We start from the raw sequence: 20,229 nt of genomic DNA, 5'->3' as shown, positions 1-20,229 counted from the left end.
CAGGCTGCTTCCCACCAGCTGTCAGCTTCTGGGACCCCCTGCTCAGTCTTCCTACAAGGACATTTTTAATTTCTTTCCTTTCTTTTTTTTTTTTGAGAAATACATGTGGCAAAGGGAGCAACACAGCAGCTCCTTGGGGACAGACTGGGAGATGATCTGACCCACTACTCAACCACAAAGATTTCTTCTCTGTGATGTTTGGGCAAAGCTCACCATCATGCCCATAAGTGTGGGCCCGGGCCACAGTTCCTCCGCCAAGTAACTGAATTAATCTTCCCCAAGGAGCACAGGGGCCTGGTTTTGGAGCCACGCGGAGCTCCTGCCTCTGGAGGGTGATTTCAGGGCCCTTTACCCTCTGTGAGAGGCCAGAGGGCAGCAGCAGCTGAGTGTGGGAAGGCGGGGGGTCCCTCTGGCCCTCAGCCCTGACACCCAGAGACCCTCTGCTCGCAGGGCCAGATCCTCAGCCCCAGGGCAGGTCAGCAGACTGGACCCTGAGCACCTCCCTTGCCCGCCCGGTGGGGAGGGGGGCTGCGTGGAGGGTCCACTCATATTCGTGCATATTTAAGGGTCCTTCTCAGGACACCAGAGGGCTCCCAGAATCCCTCCCAGAAATACATTTTTTAAAATAAACTGAGCAAGGCCAGAGGTTGACTCAGAACAGATCCACACCTAGTGGGTTCAAAGATGTTCAGAAGGATGGAAACAGGAAACAGCGAAGGGGGTGGTGGGGCAGGCATGCCACAGACACACAGGAAAACAGGGGAGGCCCCAGGGCTGGCTGGACCACGGGCCATCCCTCTGCGGCCCTCGGGCCCTCCAGCTGGGCCCTGCAGGCAGGCTCCGAGAGGCAGCTTTGGGAGGCAGTGGCAGTTAACTGGGGGGTCCCTGGGGCATCCCGTCCGTGTTTTCTTCCAGCTTGTGCTTGCAGAACAGGCAGTAGAGGACCCGCAGCGTGCTCTTGGCGTCCTTGTTCACGATGTCTGCAGGCCGGGGGAGGGCAGGGCTGCGCTCAGGCCTGCACGGGCGGCAGCCGACCGTCCAGGTCTGCCCGGGACCGAGGGATTTCCTGGGACACCGGACTTCAGTGCTAACCCCAGGAGAATTCTTGGCAGACCAGGACAGTTTGCCCGAGTCCCAGGACCCCTCACATGACCCCGCCACCACCAACTCCTGTCCAGTCCTCCCCTGCACCCTCTTGTGGGGTCCCCCTCAAGGTCTCACCTCTCTGGACAGCCCTCCCCCAGGGACCTTGGTCCTTCATCTCTTCTCCCCAGGGTCGCCCTGCACTAGGGTGGGTGGAAATTGAGGGCACACCCCTTACCCCCAGGAAAACTCAACAAACACTCATTATCCACGATGCCAGGCAAGAGGCTGCATCAACATGTCCGTCCCCACACCCTGCGGCCCACTCTGGCTGCCCAGGAACGGGGCCGCTGCACGCACCTTCGGGGCTGACGGCGTAGTTGAGAAGACCTTCATCCTTCAGCAGCTCCAGGGCCAGGGTGACGTTGTGCAGCTACGATCACAAGACCCCATCAGATGTCGGCAAGATGAGGAGCCCCACCCAGCACCCAGCATGCCTCAAGGGGGCCACCTTTCGTGGTAAAGGCAGGCCCCGAAGAAGGCACACAGCCCAGGAATCAGGGAAGGCTTCCTGGTGGAGGTGACACCTGAGGGTGAGTCCTGCCCGGTGAGGGGACTTAGCCAGAGGAAGGAACATAGGTTCATCCTGACCTTTCTGGATGTAGTCCCTAAACCCATGAGCAGCAGAGACTCCCCCAGAAACAGCTGAGTTCCACAGGTAAAGCATAGAGGAGGAAACCAAGGCTCAGAGTCTCCACAGGGCTCATCTGAACTCCCAGGACAGAAAGTGCCAGAACCGGGTCTGTCTTACTCTGATGCCTGTGCAAAGCGGGCTGGGGGCTGGAGGAGCCGCCCCTGCCCAGGTGCCTGTCCTTGCTGTCACCCCTCTGCCTGGCGCTGCCTCCAGCCCCGGGGAGGGTGCCTGGGCCTCAGTCAGGCCCACCCAGGTTCAGATCCCCACTCGGTCCCCAGGTAACCTCAAGCAAGCCCCTTGGCGCCTCCAGGCCTCCACTTGCTCCCTGCAAAGTGGAGTCACCACCGTTTCCCCTGTGCCTTGATAAGGGACACTGGGTGGGGAGCCTCAGGGAGCCCCGGCAGCCCTGGCTGAGAGCAGCTCTTCTGTTAGTGGAGTCCTGCCTTTTCAGAACTGGTTTCTCCCTGGGGCCTCAGACACAACTGAAAAGACCCCTGTCCTGCTCTGGGCAGCCACCTGGTGTGGTGGAGAGAGGGTGTGGGGCGAAGCAGGACCAGCGAGGACTAAAGCCAGCTGAGCCCCCGACTCACTGTGACCTCAAGCAGCCACTGGGCTCAGCCACTCACAGGGCCACCGTGCAGGCTGGATGCCCCAGACTGGCCGGCCGTGCTCATCCCATCTTCCCATCTACCAGCCATCCCGGCCCCGAAGCCTGCTTCAAACAGGCCAGAAAGTTCCCATGGCGATCTAGCCAGGGGCCTAGAGGCCCGGCTGGCTGAGCAGCAGACAAGGGAGGCCCATCTGAGGAGGCCAGCTCTGCCGAGGCCACCGCCGGTCACCTCCTGGTAGGTCTGGCAGATCTGGGTTGGATGTCTGTGCACCAGCCCCCATCAGGTCACAAGTCACATGTCGACAAGTCACACGTCCTGCCTGGGCCTTTGTCTCCTGGTCTTAAATAGCATATCTTCCAGCTGCCTCTCCAAGCTGCCATGCGGGTTGAATGGGATGATGGAGACAGAATTGAAAGCACAAAGCAAGATCTGAAGTTGGAATAATGAAGGCACAGTAGGAGGCTGGCCTCAGCCAGGGCCTCCCTGCAAATTCCCTGTGCCCAGGCTCCCACAAGGGCTGGGAAGTGAGATGTGTGGGTCCCCGAAGCCCCCGAGAAAGAACCCTCTCTGAGGGGGAAAGGGTGGGCCACAGCCCTGGTCCAAGGACACAGGGTGGGGCCAGGGGAGCACCTGCAGCCACCTGCAGGGACTCCCGCTGTTCCCAGGGCACGGAGCTGGAGACCTTTGTGCCAGCCGGCTCCCTGGTGGCCACAGGACCACAGGGATTTGGAAGGCAGAGGGAGCATCCTTCTCCTGGGGACAGTTGCTGTTGGAGCATCACATGGACAGAGTGGCTGAGCTGAGGGTAGGTCCAAGATGACAGAGAGGGAGTGGCAGAGGCTGGTCATCAGCCCAGCAGAGCTGTCTGCTCTGTAGCTGGTCAAGAAGAAGCCAAGGCTGTCACAGAGGAGCAATGCTCCCAAGCAGGTGGAACACACCTCTGGGGATGTCCAGACCAGGTGGAAGGAAACCTCAGAGTGAGTCAGTCAGACCTCCATCACTTGTCCTGTCATTATGTCCCCAAGTCTTCCCCGAGACTGGAAAATTCTAGAAAATAAGGGCTGCGACTGTCACTGTTATTCACATTCTTGTCATGAACACTATTCACAGGATGCACAGAGAGTAAAGATCAGAGTGAGAACGAGACACCGAGGCTGGCTTCCACCAAGTCATGTGGAAGCCCTTCGCTGCAGGACTTCTCGGAGCCTTGAATACATTATGGCATCTCCTGAGCCTTTGAAACTGTGCATGTTTTCCCAAGTGATTTGACCATGGGATCCGTTGTACAGAGCCCCTCACAGGTCCAGTGTTTTGGAAATACTTCGTTCTTTCACTTATTTAACAAGATACTGATTGAGTGTCCTGCGCTCTGGCCTCGCCACAGAGGAGTTCGCGCTTTGAGGACTGCTGCTGTCGACGCTAGAACAACGATGGAGCTCGCTTCTCTGGGTCCCGCTCCTCGACAGTGCTCAGTCTGACCTGGAGGAGCTGCCCCGGGCTCCAGAACCATCTCACCACACTCTACTCAAAGAGTCATTTTTCTTCCATGCACAGTTTGAGGTGATGAAAGCAACACGATCACGTTCCACGGAGCCATGGAAAGGTTACGACCCAGAAGGATGCATTCAAACCGCCCTGGGGAGAAGGAATTGCACGTGGGAGGAAGCCAACGATTCCTGGCCCCAGCGTTTTCATTTCTGCCGAGCAGATGGTGCCTCTCCTCCGTCCATCTCTTCTCTTCCCTCAACAGGTGGCAATCTCACACAGACGCCACCAGCACAGAAGGTCTGATAATGAGAAATTCAATTTCCAGAGGCCACTCTGCCAAGATAACAGTCCCTCAGGTGTCCCACCCTCGGAAAGGGCCGTTGGGCCGCGCTCTGCAATAAAGACCTCTTCAGCGTTTTGACGATGCTTTCCCGCAGCTGAGCTTCCCTACGACATACTGTAAACTCATTCTCAGGTGTCTGAGCAGAGCTGCTCCTTTCCCTCGTCTACAATGTGGCTCATCTTCGGAAGCTGGCTCTAAAATCAGTGGCATCACCAAGCCAGCTGCACACGGGGCCTTAGAGGTCAGGACATTTGACCCTGGCTTGTGCTGGGGTTGGGGTGTGCAGATGTCGAGCACAGGCCTCGGCGCCCCAGGAAGCCCCAACAGCCGAGCAACACAGAGGGTCCCCGCTTGGAGCCATTCTTCCCACGGGCGCCATCCTCCCACCTTCCCTCGCCACTCACATGCCAGTGAACTGCCTTCTGGGTGCAGGGTCAGCGCCCCGGTCTCAGCCTCGCTGTGACGCGCCTAAGCCCTCGCACGATCCCTGCAGCCCTGGGGGTGTCACCCCCTCCGTCTCCCGTGGGGCTCGGCCTGGCTCCCCAGGAAGGAGACGAGGACACCCCTCTGGCTTTGGAGACAGATGAGCCTGGATGCCAATCTGACCTTGACCCAAACTGGTTGACCAGCTTACTGACCCTCTCTGAGCTCAGCATCCTCAGATGGAAATGGGGATGAGGATGGTTCCTGCTCAGATGCAGGGAGGAACTGGCACGTTCGTCCACTGTGCCCTTGGGAGAGCACCTCACTGGCCTGTTCTGCATCCTCACGGCACCGCACACCGCAGGGCTCCCCCGCCTCCCCACCAAGGCCACAGGGCCTGCTCTGGCCAGTGAACGAGGAGGAGGTGATGGCACGCCAGTTCTGAGCCTGCACCGCTGCCTCCCAGGCTGCAGGATCCACGCGAGGACTCCTCACTCCCACAAGGCCAGAACCCCTGCCACCTTGGAGCCTTTGCTGTCGCTGTTCCCTCCCTGGGGGGCCCTCCCTAGTTAACTCTGCAAACCACGCCTAGTCAATTTCAGTGCCACCTCCCACGCAAGGCCCCTCCTGACTCTTGCAGGTTCTACTAACCACACTTTCATTCAGGTCCCCCGCTGGCCACCCACCAAGAACCAACGCACTTCATCACGGCCCTGGAAGAACGTACATCACTGACGGTTCAGCAAGTGTAGACTGAGGGGTCCTAAAAGCAGGAGCTGTGCTGGGTGTCTTTATGGCCCACAGGGCCTGACATCAAGCAGGACCTCAGAAAATGGAGGATAAGGTACATGGATTGATGGATGGATGGATGGATGGATAGATGGATGGATGGATGGATGGATAAATGGCTATATGGATGGATGGATGATCAGATGGATGGACTGGAAGATGGATAAATGGATAGACAGATGAATAGGCAGGAATAGGCAGATGGGCAGATGGATGGATGGATGGATGGATAGATGGATGATGGATGGATGAAAGGATGGATGAATGGGTGGATGGATGGATGGGCAGGTGGAGGATGAATGGGCAAGCAGGTGAATGTAGATGAGTTGGGTGGATGAGCAAATGGGCAAGTCAGTGGATAGGTGTGAGGGTTGATGGGTGAGACTGGTGGATGGCTGGACAGACATATGGACAAACAAACAGATTTCCTTCTACCTCTCACTTCATCTGGAACTGAAGAAAGGCTGGTCATACCAGTTCCCTAGGTCTGTCCACTCAGAAGGAGACCAGCAAGGGATGTCTTGAGAAAACTCACCATTTCTGCAGGAGAGCTGGGAGTGAGATAGAATTCCTTCAAGTGCAGGAAGAAACCTCTCAGCTGTCCAATCAGCAGGAGCAGGATGACTCCATCTGCAAACTGCAAGGAGGGGGCTGGGGGCAGGGAGCCTGCAGGATCCCACCTCGTCTCCTGCAGGCTGCGTAGCCCTCCGGAAATCACACTACCTCCCCGAGCCCCAGGTTCCTCTCTGAGAAACGGGGACGACCTCCCTGACCTCGCAGTATGGTCGTAAAGAGGGGCAGCGGTCCTTCAGAGCAGGCCTTGGCCGCCTAGCACACAGCACCTGCTCCATACAGCGAGCTACTCTCACATTTTCTGTGAAGTGGCCTCAGTTCAGGTTTTAAACCACACACTATGCCATGAGCTACAGAAGCGCTGGAGAAAACAGGGTTAAGGGTAGAATCACTCCGCCAGGAGGACGCAGAGCTCACACTGGGCTCATTTTGCTGGGCCGCATTAATATATGCCTGTTCTGTCTGTGTGCTCAGAGATAAAGCTGTCATCCCAGCACATCGTACGCTAATATAATCCCACTCAGTCCCTTCAAAGACACAAGACACAAGATCGGATATTGGGGGAAACTACCCCGCGAAGTCCTTAATGGAATTTGCTCATGTTAGGTCTGTTCTGATGTTATTAGTTTGGCCTGGAATCTTCTCTGCTAATATTCACCCGAACGCCAGGGACTTCAATAGCCCCTTTTATCCAGCTGTTCCTAAAGACATCTTCATATGTGCCATTATTCTCCAAATGCCATTACTTTACCAAGTGAGAGATAAAGATGAAACTGGTAGAATACATACCTAAGAAATCGTCCCAGAAAATACAATAAAACCACAAACGTATCATTTGTTGGGTGTCTATAGCGTGCCTGGCAATATATGAAACACTGGATGTTGGTCATCTCATTTTTTACTCACAGTTCTATGAGGTTGGTATCCTTAGACCTATTTTAAAAGATGAGCTTGAAGTTCAGAGAAGTCCAGGTCCAAGGCCACACAGCTAAGGTGGAGGAGGCATCCTCAGAGCCCAGGAGCAACGTGTGCCCATCTGGCTTGAGAGTCTGCTATCTGCCCCCTGCCGTGTCCCCGCATGACACCACACACAGACTTCTCAGGTGGCCACCACGTGAGGTGGTGTGGGAGCACCAACTCTGGCCTCCGCAGCCTGGGTTCAAATCCCAGGTCCACCATTTAATCTGTGTGACCTTGGACAAGTTAATTAACCTCTCTGTGCCTTAATGGTCTCATCTGTAAAATAGGATGGCTTCAGTTCCCCCCTAAGGAGGTTGTTGGGAGGATTTAGTAAGTTCATGTATGCCGAGCGCTTTGCTCCGGGCTGGCCACCTCGTGAGGGCTTTATCAGTTTTAGCTTCCAAGGGCGGCGCCACACCATGGTTCCTGGTTGGCTAAAGTCAGGCTGTGTCTGAGAAGTCAGCAGCTCCGGCTAAGAAAGACCACCGGAAGCCATGTGGTGGCCAGACCCGGCCTCACCACCTGCCCCTAGTTAAGCAAAGCCCAGGCGGCCGGACACCTACACCGCCACGTGCAGGTAAGGCACCCAGGGTCCAGCAGGCTCCGTCACCGCCCTGAAGGCCCCGGGCTGGTAGTTAACCTCGCAGGTCCTCTGCTCCCCACTGCGTTGAGGGAAGCTACGGGGCACAGCGTCCTCATGGGAGGCCGTGGCCCACCGCGGAAGGGGACCTCGTCAGAGCCTGCCCCTGCCCAGGGATGGTTCGGCGTGAGTCAGCCACGGCGGTCCGGGCGACACGAAGCCTGCAGGCGCAGGGCCGTGTCCACACCCGCAGCCACGCCTGGTGCACAGCACAACCTGATAAACGCTGTGAGCGGATGCAATGTCGCAGGGAAACCTCATGTTCTTATTCAGTACCTGATAGTCTGAGATTAATTTTGAAAGAAGAGCTGAGAAATGGCTACTTGACAGTGAAAAGTAGTAACAATGTAAACCAAGCCCTCAGCCCTCACGTCGCGGGACCCCCACTGTGCCCAACAGCAGCACCCCCGTTGGAGAGGACGCCCCCAAGGCTCTGGGAGGTGACGTGCCCCGGGCCACACAAGGCGGGGCCCTGCAGAATCCTCTCCCGACCCACACCCCACGGCCCTTCCCTACCCGGACCCTGCAGCTGAGTCCCCACCTGGGTGTCCAGATTCTGCACCGACAGACCCAGGCGGTCTAGCTTCTGGTTGACGAAGTTCACGATGGCCTACTCAGGAAAGAAAAGGCCCCAGGCCCCTAGGTCAGGTTCGTGACCTTCCCACTCGAGGTCACCTAAAGGCCCACCCGTGACGCCCAGCACACAGCAGGTGCAGCACGAGGGCTCGATTCCCTCCCCTTTGCCCGATCGCCACCCCCACACACAACTCGGGTGGGCAGTGGGTGGGCGGGCCGCGGGGGAGATGCACGGAGCTTTGATCTCCCTTACCTCTTTCACAGCGTTCACCTTCTCCGGAGCCAGCTTAAATAATTCATCAAAGACGTCCTCTGCAGACAGAGCCGATAAACACCTCGTTACGATGCTATTATCTCTGTGCCAAACTGGGACTTTTTTCCACCAAAGTTTCTCAGAACAACCAGTCTGCAGGGAGCTGTAGTTTTAGCTCAAGGTTCTTGAATTTAAGAACAGAACTGAGTCACTGCTCCCCTGGCTGTGTGGCCTGAAGGGACTCGCCTCCAGTCTCTGTGCCTTGGTTTCCTCATTGTAAAGTATGGCTGAAAATACCTACAGGGTGGGGTCGTTGCAAAAATCAAGTTCAGGAGTAGGTGACACACGTGTCACAGTGGCCGGGCACACAATAGGACTTAAAGGCTTCCCTGTCTGCTGTGGACACCATTCCTTCCTCTAGGAATTTGCCCTGCCCCCCGCCCCCAGGTCCCTCCTCCGCCCACAAGTCCCCAGGAGCTACCACGGGGGCTGAGCAGGGACCAGCCCAGGACTGACACTTCGCCCACAAGTGTCCTCCCCATCGTTTGTGTGTCAGCAGAGTAAGGACACCCAGCCCTCCCAGATTATGAACCTGCAGCGCGAAAAAGGCCTGCACCCCTAGCAGCTGAGTCATGCCTGCGGAAGCAACTTAGCAGCTCAGGCCCCAGCCACCTCAGCGGCGCCAGGTCTTCAGACTAATGCCCTCTTCCTGCAAGCTGCGTTCCTGCTATTTCCAGCCAACACGCCTCCCCGGGGGACTCTGGTCCTCAGGCACTGAATACCCAAACCGGGTAGAAGAATTCACCTTTGGATTTTGCCACTCAGCAGCTGTGTGACTCTAAGCAAGTCACTTCACCTCTCTGTGCCTCAGCTCCCTCACTAGTGAAGGGGGGAAAGGAGCACCAGAGAGCACCCTACATGTTAAAAATGTCCCGTAAACCAGTGAACATGGTGGAAACACCAGTGGTCCCTCCCAGACCTCTTGGCTATACTCAGTGAAATTGTGTCCCTGAAGGAGCCAGGAATTGAGAATTTACCCAGGTGACACAGGCCAGAACAGGATGGACATGCTAGAAAGGGCACCCTGCTCCGTGTCCCTGCTCCTCATTGTGTGACCCAGACTCATGTGGCCCCCAACAAACACTGCTCCTGGGAAACCCCCACGTCCTCACACTGATGCTCCACACACACACGCTCAGACATCCCATCAGCTCCCCTGCACTTCCTCTCTCCTTCCTTCCTCCACTCAAGCTTTCTCAGCCCCTGTTCTCAGAAGCCCCTTGCAGGTCATTATTTCCACCTTTGCAGGTGAGATGTCCTTGGAGAACCCCCTGCCTATACAGCTCTGTGTCCTAAGCAGGGAGAGTTCAGGGAGGAAAAATGTTAGGATGGATGGATTGTTGATGGATGGATGGGTTGGTGGATGGATGAATGGATGGATGCAGGGGTGGGTGGATGAATGGACGGATGGATAGATGACCAGCTGGCCAGGCAGACTGACTAACAAGTGAATGAATGAAAGAAGAAATGTCTGGATCAATCAGTCGGGTGGTTGACGAGCTCCGTCACAAAAGCAGCAGCAAGATTACTGAACAATCACTATTAAGCACTTACTCTCTGCCAAGCACATTGACAAAGTATCTTTTAAGCCTCACCACCAGCCCAAGAGGTGGATGCCATTATTAATCCCATTTTACAGATGAGGAAACTGCAGCACAGACAGGCTCAGACACTTGCCCAAGTTCACGTGGCTAATAACGAGGGAATTAGTGTTTGAACCCAGGTTGCCTGGCTCTGGAGCCCGTGCACTGAACAACCCCAGAGTCCCCACCGATAGGAATTATAAATCTCTCTACCCCTATGAGCAGTTTCATAGGAAGGAAAAGCCAGATGCGCAGACAGACAGACAGAAGGAGGGACATATGGACAAGGAGGCTTGAAACACACACAGCGGACCCCAGAGGAAGTGTGGGCACCCCAGCAGTCATCTCTTCCTCATTACGTGTCTGTCTCAACACACACCCAACAGACAAAGAGCTCCTTAAATTAGGAAAGTACTCACTGGAAGGCTGGTCCTTGTCTGTGCTAAAGGGGAAATTGTAGGAGGGAAAAAGCAAACGCATGGTTAAAAAAAAAAGCTTCAGACCTGTGGTCTCTTAATATGACAAGACTCAGCCGCGGCCAGGTTGACAAAGAGACTGGCCTCGCTGCTTTCCCTCCTGGCAGCTCCGGAAGCTGGCAGGGCCCTCCCGGAAAGCAAACTGCAGAAGAGGCTCATCCCCTGCCCCTGACGCCCCCATGACTGGAAGTGTCTGGACTGTGTCCTTCGTGGCTGCTGTTTTACGTCGGGGGGAGCGTATTTTACACACCATAAACTGCACAAATCCTAACTTCAGAGACTGCGCGTGTTCCGTGGGCACACCCAGGCGTGGTCACCGCCCCCCACGAGGCCCCGATCCCCCCCAGTGCCCGCCGCGTGTCTCCCTCAAACCCCGCCCACGGAGACCGTCACCGCTCCGCTTGTCCGCCGGCTGCTCCAGGCTGTGAAATGAAATCCTACAGACTCTTTTGTGTCTGCCTTTTTTCACTCTTATTTTTTTTTTTTTTTGAATGGTTTTTCTTTGACTTTATTGCTCAATTTTCCACCCCAGCCCCACCCCCTAGAAGCAAGACTCTGGGCCCAAGTTCCGCCAAGCCCTCTACAGAGAGCCGAGAGGCCCCGCCGACCATGCCCCTGGCAGGGACCCGGGCCGCGCAGGGTGGGGACGGAGATGGATTTCCTTCACCTCCCAGGCAGTTGGGAGGTTCGGCCACAGGCCAGGCCCCGCCCTCTCTGAGGCCCTTCTAAACTCAGCTTGCAGTTCAGACACACCTAATGGGAGCCCCCCACTTCTAACCCAGGACTCTGGTTCTCTCGCTGCAGAGCCCACGTGCATGGCCCCACCTCCCGAAGGTGAGTGTTTCCGACTGGGCGGCACTGCAGCCAGGACTGCCCGGGGGGCCTTTACCTCTGGGAGAATGGAGGGAAGAGCTCACTGGCTGAGCAACTTCCGGCATCCTGCTCGTCCAGACAGACAAAGGCCAATGGCTGGCTGACCTGGCACTCAAGCACAAGCCCCGCCCTGCACACAGTAGGCGCTCACTCAGTGCTGACGGTGCGAGCGAGCGCTTGGGCCCTTGCCTCCCAGCACCTGGAAGCCTGCGGGGCCCTGCTGTTGGGCTGTCAGGTTTCTGCATCTCCCTGCGAGGACGTGGGGAAGTCTTCCCAACAGCTCCCAGGCACCTGGCGTTAAGGACCCAGCATGGTGTCGAGGTCCAGAGACCCCAGACCAGGTGGGTCTGCTCCCAGCCCCTGGCCCCAGGCCCCACGATCCATGCCCGAGAAACCACAGCCAGGCCCCTGCCGCCATCTGTGGTCCTTCCCTCACCCGCATCCAGTGAGACGTTCCACCAACTTCTCTGACTTCAAGCCACTTTTGGTGCTCTAAGAGAGAAAAAAGGACCCAAAATGGAGTAATCCCAGAAAATTCTACAACCGACACCTGCCTCTAGAGAAGACAGTAGGGGCCAAGGCAGCCCCGAGGGACCTGGTTTACTCTGCTACATCCCCTCCTCAAGGTGGCCTCCTGGGCAGCCCTCGCTGCTGCGGCCAGCTTCACTGTCCTTCCCATGGGCCTTGAGTCCCCAGAGGATGGGGACCACCTGCCTTGTGCCCCAGGTATCCCCAAAGCCTGCCCAGTGCCTGGCTCACAGGGCGTCCGTGGGCAGGTGTTGATCTGAACAACGAAGGAATGATAGGTGGGTGAATGAATGAATGAGTGAAGGAATGAAGTCACCTCCGATTTGCATACTTGTCAACAAAGCCAAGGCACCACTCAGTGGAGAATGCAATGATTTTGAAAAAGTAAGAATGAGTTTCTCTGGAGTTTGGCTGGACTTCTTCTGCTGGGTGAGTTCCAGCCAAGCCCCGCTGCTCCCCGGGTACCCAGGTACCGCTGGAGGAGGGGAGGGTGGGGAACGGGAGCAGGTGGGCCCTGTCTGTGGTGCTCAGGGTCTGTGTGAGAGAGAAGCCGTGGACTCCTGGGCCATCAGCTATGGCACAAGTCGTGTGTGTGCTAGAGAGAGAATCCCGTGAACAGAGAAGCCCAAAAGGTCCCTGGAACCATCGCCACACCCATCAGTCAGGGGTTGAGACGGTCAACGTGACGAGGCAGTGGCTATGACTCAGTGGTGTGAAGCCTCCAGGAAGGCTGGGAACAGATGGCCACTTGTGACCCAGGTGCACGGTTGACATCACCCAGGACCTTCATGACACCCCGGGCAGGTGCCATCTGCTAAGTAAGAGGGACTGGCTGGCCCACAGTCCTCCTCATGGCCCCACTGGACTCTTGGCATCACAGCTTTAGCCCAGACCCTCTCTGCTGTCCTGGTGGGATTTGATCTTTCTCACAGCTCCCTGGAACTCACTCCGGTTCAGCCCCCACCGCCTGCAGCAGCCCCCGACCCAGGATGTGGCGAAGTGGCCCTGAGATGCCCAGCCTGCAGGCGGGCATCCTCAGATCCATGGCCCCCTACCTCCATGGTGATCACCTCCACCTGGACGTTGGCTGGGAGGGGCAGGTCAGGCTGGAAGTGCTCGGCCAGGGCCACAAGGAGATGCAGGGTGGCCAGCAGGTCCTTGTTGAAGATGGCTGGGAGGGGAGGGGGCATGAGGTCAGAGCTCTGGGGGCCGCCAAACCTGGGGCCACATGGTGGGTTCCTTATCATCACCACCCCCCGCTGCAGCCCAAGGAGCTCTGTGTCCAGCCTTCTGGAGAGCCGAGGTCTGGAGAGCTGTATTCAGAACCTAAAACTAGGCACGCTCTGCCCTAGTCATCCGTTTCTGCAAATACAGCTCGAGGCACAATCCACCACTTGGACCGGGCTTTTAACACACAGATGTTCACCGCAGGGCTGTTTGAACAACTAAATGTCCTACAGTAGGGCCCTGGTTGAACAAATTGTTTGATTTAAGCCGAATGTGACTTGATTCAGGGCCAACATCACAAACAACAATTATTGAGTGTAAGAGTGGAAACAGCGGCGAAGGTAGCGGCAGGGGGCCTAAAAAACCTGGGCTGGAAAACTGCTACACGGCGGCCATCCAACCTGGGAGAAGCTACTCAACTCCTTTTGGCCTCTGTTTTCTCAACTGGAAAATGGACAGGATGGAGAGGTTGAAATAACAGGAAATTCATACCAAATGGTTAACAGAGTGGGGCTTTGCACACTAATTTCTTAAGAGCAGGCACTGCGCATACAACTCAAATAAATTAACACCCGGGACAGTTGTGCCCATCTGACGAGGTGGACGGTGCATGCGTGGTGCGGGGAACACAATAATTCATGGCTGCGTTATGGACGCGGCTGCGTTTACATCCTGACACGGGACTTCACGGCACATCCCCCCACTCCCACCGGGAGACAGAAGTGAGCGGGATGGCTGCTCCCCCGGGCCCCCCATCCCCTGAGCAGCCCTGGCCGAGGCAAGGCGAGGCCCACGTACTCTCCACGCTCCACTGGGCCTGCTGCTCCTCCACCTGCAGGCTCTGGTTGGCAGCCTCCAGGACCACCGTGAGCTTGCGCCTCTGGTTGGCCGCCGTCAAGGCGATCTCCTCCACGTCCAGCTTGAGTCCCGCTAGCTTCTCTGAGGGCAGGAGAAGGAATGAGGGAGGGAGAGGGTGGGGAAGGCTGGGGGAGGGAGGGGAAGGGGTGAGGACAGCTGGGGCCCCTGCAGGGGGACCCACAGCCGGTCTCCTTCCTCCGAGGAGTAAGGGTGCTGCCCCTCCACGTGGGGGGCACCCAGGCTACAGCAGGATCCCCACTGGCCCACATCACCTTGACCATCCCCTTGCCCCACCCCCTCAGCCTCCCACACAGCTCTCGCTCCTCATTCCGGCGGGGCCGCGTGGCCTCGGGTTAAAGCCGAGACCCCTGACTCCTCCGCCTTCTTCATGGTGAGACCTGGGACAAGTCACTAGGCCTCTCAGAACTCAGTTTCCTCGTCTGTAAAATGGGGACGGTAATAGTACAGAGATGTTCTGAGGATTAACCCCGCCTGGTCCGCGGCAGGTGCTCGGCAGATGCTTAGGCAGCCATGCCGGGGGGGACTGACCCACAGCCCATCCTCTGAGGGCTCTGCAGAGGAGGCAGGCCCACCCTGCTCTCCGGACTTCACAGCTTTGTCAGCAGCCACTCACGGAAAAGGTGGTGCAGGATGAGTCCATCGAACATGTCCTCCTCCAGGCTGCGGACCACGATGTGCTCGGGGAGGAGCTCGGCGTTGATCCACTCCATCAGCACCTGCAGGCCCCGAGGGACAGCTGACCCGGGGCCAATTCTCACCTGGCCCCTAACCAGGCTCAGCTCTGCCCTCCTCCCACCAGCCAACTCCTACCCAGCCTTCAAGGCCAGGTCAAATGTCACCTCCTCTGGGAAGCCTGCTCTGATCGCCCAGGCTGAGTTAGGGGGCTGCTCTGGGCTCTGGCAGACCCTCTGCTTCTCTCCACCACAGACCTGGGCGCTGTGGGCAGTTGTCTGTCCTGTATAAGGGGCTGGTAGCACAGGGGCTGCTCACGTCCCGCCCCCTCCCGCAGACCTTACAGAGGTCCTCCACGATGGCCGACCCCCTCTGGGGCGAGGCCTGAGGGCTGTCCCTGGAGGCCAGCCCCACCCTGCTCGTGCTCATCAGGCTGGAAGTGGCAGAGAAGCAATGCCCCATCCCTTTAAGGGAGCAGCCAGAGCCACACAGGACGTGGCGGATAAACAGCCCAGCTCCCCTACACCAGTAAGAAGGCCCAGAGAGGCTTGCCCCATGCTGGCTCCCAGAGGTGCCCAGCAGGCTTGAGCTCCGACAGCTGTCACCTGCTCCATCACCCTGGGTGGCTCCTTCCCGCCCCATCTTACTTCCCCACTCCCCTGCCTCATCTCCTGCAATTACCTCCCAGTAACCATTTGCACCCAAATCCTTATTTCAGGATCAGCTGCTGGAGGAACCCAAACTAAGATGACATGTCAGCACCCCACCAGATTTTCCAGGGTCGCGGTGTGCTGGTTCTCCTCTGTGTCCTGGTGCCCAATAGAGGGAAAGGTGGATGGAAGGGTTGAGGGAACGTGAGGGAGGGAGGAAGAGATGGAAAATGGGGCACAAACCCTCTGGGGGTTGAAAGTAGCGCAAGCCAGGTGGCCTCCCTGGAGGCGGCAAAAGAAAGGCCCCATGGAAACTAGAGAAGTAGGCTGAGGACAAAGGAAGGCCCCGAGCCTGGGCCTCGCTGGTCCTGCAGCCAAGAGGAGGCCCGCGAGCTGGGCGACTCATGCCTGCTCCCGCCCCCTCCTCCAGCTGTCTGTCACCTCAGGCAGCTGAGCCAGATGAGAAGCACAAGCTTTGGGACTGATGACCTGAGTCAAACCCCAGCTCTGTCCCTGCCCAGCCGTGTGTCCCCCACAAGTCAGGTCACTTCTCCGAGCCTCGCTGTCTGCTCCCTAGGATGCAGGTGACAACAGAGATGTCTCAACCATTGTGAGGCTGGCTGGGATCATGTCCATCAAGGCACACAGTAGGTGCTCAATAAATGTTCTTCACGCGGCCATCCAGTGGGTCCCCCAGAGGCCTGCGTGAGCGCCACCCACAGCTTGAGGTTGGGGAGGGAGGGGGCCGCGCACAGTCCCCGCCCCGAGAAGACGAGAAGACCTCCCTCCTCCAGAGAAGACGGGGGGGGGGGGGTTCGCACCCTCTGCAGTTCTTCAAACTTGGCGTCTTTCCGGGAAGTGGGTGGCAGGAACTTCTTCTTCTCCCCTGGAAGCAGAGGTGAGCATGACACATGTGGGGACCCTGCAGGTCACCCCTAGAGCTGGCACCTCGGCCACAAGGGATCATCAGCCTTGCTGCTTCACACTCGCATGCGTGTGCGCACATGGATACAGGCTTTTGCACAAAGACACCGCATGCAAACACATACAGGCACACACACAGATGCACAGACATGTGCACTCACACAGACACGTGCAGACACACGGGCACACATATGAGCACATGCCCTCACACCCCCAGAGCACCAAACGTCCAAAGTGGCTTGGGTTCCCGGACATGCCTCGTCCTCCACACCTCCCTTCCTTCGCTCTCACTGTTCCCGCCTCGCCCTGAATGCCCTTCCCCTCACTTCCTTCCTGAATACAAGCTCAGCCTCAGACACTGCACTGTTAGTATTCTGGGAACATACTTAAATTGAAAACTTATTTCTTGTCTCTCGGACCCACTTTTAACTGGGCACACGGTGTCTTGTCTGCCAACTCCACCCACCTGTGTGAGAAGGAGCCACGGCCCAGGTGAGCCCAGGGTCCCGGGCTCCAGGGGGCCGAGGTGGGGCTCACCTGCGTCTGTCTGGCTCCCCGGTGTGGACAGCACACTGAGGCCTCCTATCTCGTCCTCTGAGCCCCAAGACCTGGGGCAGCTTCTCCCCCAAATATTAGACTCACAGAACCCACAGATGTCAGAGCCGAGAAGGACCCTTGGGATCACCTAGTCCTGATGGCCTTGGGGGAAATGGAGTCAGCACATGGGGATGACCTTGCACAAAATGCAAATCCACAAAATGCATTGCATCTGTGTTTGCATGGCTCAGCTGGAAACTTCTAGATATCCAGAAAACTTTGAGTATAATACTGGAGGAGGGTGGGCTCTGGGTCAACTCTGGGGGAGCGGGGGAGCGAGGGAGGGGCCAGGGCCCTTCCTGGAGCAGACTCCTTACCACTCAGAACCATCCCATGTCCCAGCTCTGACTGCCAGAAATTTAAGTACCTCTAAACCAACTGTAAAACAGAAAATAAATATTTTTTTCAAATAGCTAAGCCCTACCACCCTCACAGCAGTTTTCCTGGTGATGCTTTCCAAGCTTAAGCCATTTATAAACAGAGAACGTCAGACGGTCAATGAAGTCGGCCCTGCGGCTCCGGATGTTAATCTGCTCCGATGCTCTCTGTGTCTCGGTTTCCTTATCTGTACAAAGCAGGTACTAACACCATCCTCAGAGCCTCAGATGAGCTGCTGCGGATCCGAAGTGCTCAGCACAGCGCCAGCACGGAGTGGGCACACACAGCAGTTAGTATCCGCATCAGCACACCGGTTAACCCGGAGACGTGCGGCCATGAGGGATACAGGGATAACTCTGTAGAAGGTTCCAGGAGCAGGGGTGTCAAGTGTAAAGCAGAAGGCATAGGCGGGGGCTGGACAGAGCTGGACGGAGCTGGGTGCCTGGCATGGCCTGTTTGTTTTTTGCGATGCAGACCCTCCCCCTCCACCCCGCCAGGCCCCCACCTTGTGAAAGTTCTTCCACTGCCGGTGGGTCCACCTTCCCAGGGAGCTGCAGCAGGTTGTAGAGGGCCTCTGGCTCCATCGCTGCCTTTCTGGCCCTGGAGAAGCAGGGGACAGAGGACGTCAGCTTCTGAGTCACCCTAAACTCGCTCTGTGTGCTATTGCCTCCAGACCGGGAGGCATACGCTCGCAGGGAAGGGCCAGCATTCACAGAGCCTGCCGTCCTCGCTGTGAGTAGGGTGCCGGGCCCCGGGGCCTGGCAGAATCAGAACCTCTTTCCTGTTCCCTTAACTCACTTCCTCTCCTGCTCGGGGGACAGCCGTGCCCTCCCACTTTCTCTCTGGCCCCCAGGGCTTCCCCAGTGCTTCCAACCCCAAACACACATTTGGGGTAGGGGCCTCCTGTAGCAGAAGCGGGTGGTCAGCTGCAGCCCCTAGGGAGGCCTGGCTGGCCCAGCGTGTGGTGAGACGAGGCAGTCACAGGGCTGACACCCAGCCAGGGGACACCGGGGCGCTGCCTGCAGACCGGTCCTGCCCCGAAGTGTGGGAGAGGGAAGAACAGAGCCTCTAGGCCAACTCCATTCCCTGAATCCCCGGGCTTCCTTTTGGACAGGATTCGGTTCAAAGGATGCAGTCAGAGGAGAGGAAAGAGCGTGGCCTCGGGGCTAGGAGACTGGGTTCCAGGTTGGCTCCCCCTCATTCTGGCTGTGTGACTTTGGGCAAACACCATTCCCACTCTGGTCCTGATGTTTCTTTGCAAGGAGGGGCTGGACTGGGCAGTCCCTTCCCTGACATGGATCTCAGTTTCTTCATCAGAAAACTGAGGGTGGCCTTTCTCCCCAACACATTGGATGAAGCTTAGGGGAGATGACACAATGGGAAGGGAAACGGTTCACCTCAATACACGAGAAGTAAGACGGTGCCCTTCGGCCCCCCTGGGCCCCTGGGCGGGAGGAACAGCCCACTCTAAGCGTGGCGGGCGGGGCCCTCCCTGTGCCGTCTCGGCCAAGACCGTGCTCTCTGGGCTCCTTTTCCGTGGGGGCCCCTTCGAACCCCCCTGCCGTGAGCTCAGGCTCCCGGCATCACAGACGAGCGGGAGCCCCACAGCGGAGGACTCACCAGATGCTTCCTCGGCGCTCGAATGGTGGTCCCCGGGTTCCCAACAGAAGCAGGTTCCGGGTTCCCTAGGTTGGCGGGGGCCCCAGGGGCAAGTGGCTCACTTCCTCCCAGGCCTGTGGCTTCTGCAGGGCCTGCTGGGCTGCGTCTGCAGGGAGCTTCCTCCTTGCTGGGCTGCAGGCCCCGATGCTCTGAAAGCAGCGTCACCGCAGCCCCACCGAAAAGCTGGCCCTGGAGCCCCGCCGCGCCTCCGGGCCCCCCAGGAGCTCTACTGCAACTCAAAGTTCCTAGTTCTTCTTTCTCTCCATCTGCTTCCTCCCCCGGGCTTCTCATCTGCAAACAGCAGCGCCAGGCACCCAGTCGCTGAGGCCAGAGGCGGGGAGTCAGCTTCCCCCGCGGACCCCATGTCCCCACCGTCAGCAAACTGTCCCTCCAGCTCCTCGCCCCCGGCCCGGCCAGGCCCTGCCCTCTCGCCTGGACCACACAGGGGTCTCCCGGCTGGACCCGGACCCGCGCTGCCAGTTCCGCTCACACCCCACCTCCCGCCCATGAGTTGCTCTCCACAAGCAACCGGAGGACCCGCTTCATGTCCCAACTCACTCAAAACCCGCCAAGGGCTCCCGGTGTCTCTTAAAATGCAATCCAGTCGGCGCAGCCCAGCCCCTAGGTCCCCATGCAGCCCGCGGTCTACATGTCCGTCCTCACCTCCTAACTCTCCCGTTCTCACACCCTCCCAGCCACCTGGGCGACTCTTCTACTTCCTGAAAATGCCACAGACCTTCTGCTGCAGGGTCTTCACACTCACTGTGCCCTCTGTTGGAAGCCTCTGCCCCCTCTTTTAAAATGGCTGAGTACTGATGGTTATTATCAGCTTAAATGCCTCCTCCTTCAGGAAGCCTTCCCTCACTGCCTTATCTAAAGGGTAGATCCTCGTGTGATTCCTTACCACAGCCCCGTAAGGTCTCCTTTGTCCCAGTGCCTAGAGCACTACCTGGCACAAAGTGGGTTTAAGGGATAAATATCGATGGCCATTGTTGCCTCAGTGATCAGGAAGTTTTTCCAAAGGAGAAGTGGGCTTTGACTGATGAATAAGAGTTTGCCAGCTGAAGATGGGTGAGAGCATTACAGGGGGAAGGAACAGCCTGTGCAAAGGCCTAGAGTTGTTAAGGACAGATTCCAGGACAATGGAGCAGACTGGAGCTGGTCACTCGAGCTGGACTTTTCATGAGCCAGGCTGAAATTACGAGTTTCCATAGCAACAGGTGACAGTGCTAGGTGACAGGAAGCTAACCACCCTTTCTCTGCTGCCAGATCAGGCAGACTACAGACACT

General features: G+C 57.6%; 1 protein-coding gene across 9 annotated transcripts; it reads right to left on the bottom strand.

Moving 5' to 3' along the window:
• Positions 1–647: 647 nt before the first annotated feature.
• Positions 648–19,648, bottom strand: PARVG (parvin gamma). 9 transcript variants are annotated; one of them, XM_010960176.3, is made up of 14 exons: positions 19,498–19,644; positions 18,901–19,260; positions 17,786–17,880; positions 16,203–16,267; positions 14,673–14,775; positions 13,979–14,119; positions 13,009–13,124; positions 11,862–11,917; positions 10,496–10,518; positions 8,434–8,492; positions 8,146–8,214; positions 5,967–6,068; positions 1,444–1,516; positions 648–1,015 (listed from the first exon to the last, which is right to left on the bottom strand). In XM_010960176.3, the coding sequence occupies exons 3-14, from the start codon at positions 17,862–17,864 to the stop codon at positions 972–974; spliced, it is 930 nt and encodes a 309-aa protein (XP_010958478.2). In that variant the 5' UTR covers positions 17,865–17,880; positions 18,901–19,260; positions 19,498–19,644; the 3' UTR covers positions 648–971. The 9 variants fall into 9 exon arrangements, 6 of the variants coding, with proteins under 6 accessions (XP_010958478.2, XP_045376531.2, XP_074231776.1 ...); XM_045520575.2 differs by having other exon boundaries at positions 648–980; positions 19,498–19,642; XR_012510970.1 differs by having other exon boundaries at positions 905–980; positions 1,444–4,023.
• Positions 19,649–20,229: the final 581 nt, after the last annotated feature.

Source organism: Camelus bactrianus, chromosome 12 (assembly GCF_048773025.1).
Source record: "Camelus bactrianus isolate YW-2024 breed Bactrian camel chromosome 12, ASM4877302v1, whole genome shotgun sequence".
NCBI lineage: Eukaryota > Metazoa > Chordata > Mammalia > Artiodactyla > Camelidae > Camelus > Camelus bactrianus.
Note: the sequence above shows the minus strand (reverse complement) of the source record. Positions and strands in the feature narration are given on the sequence as shown.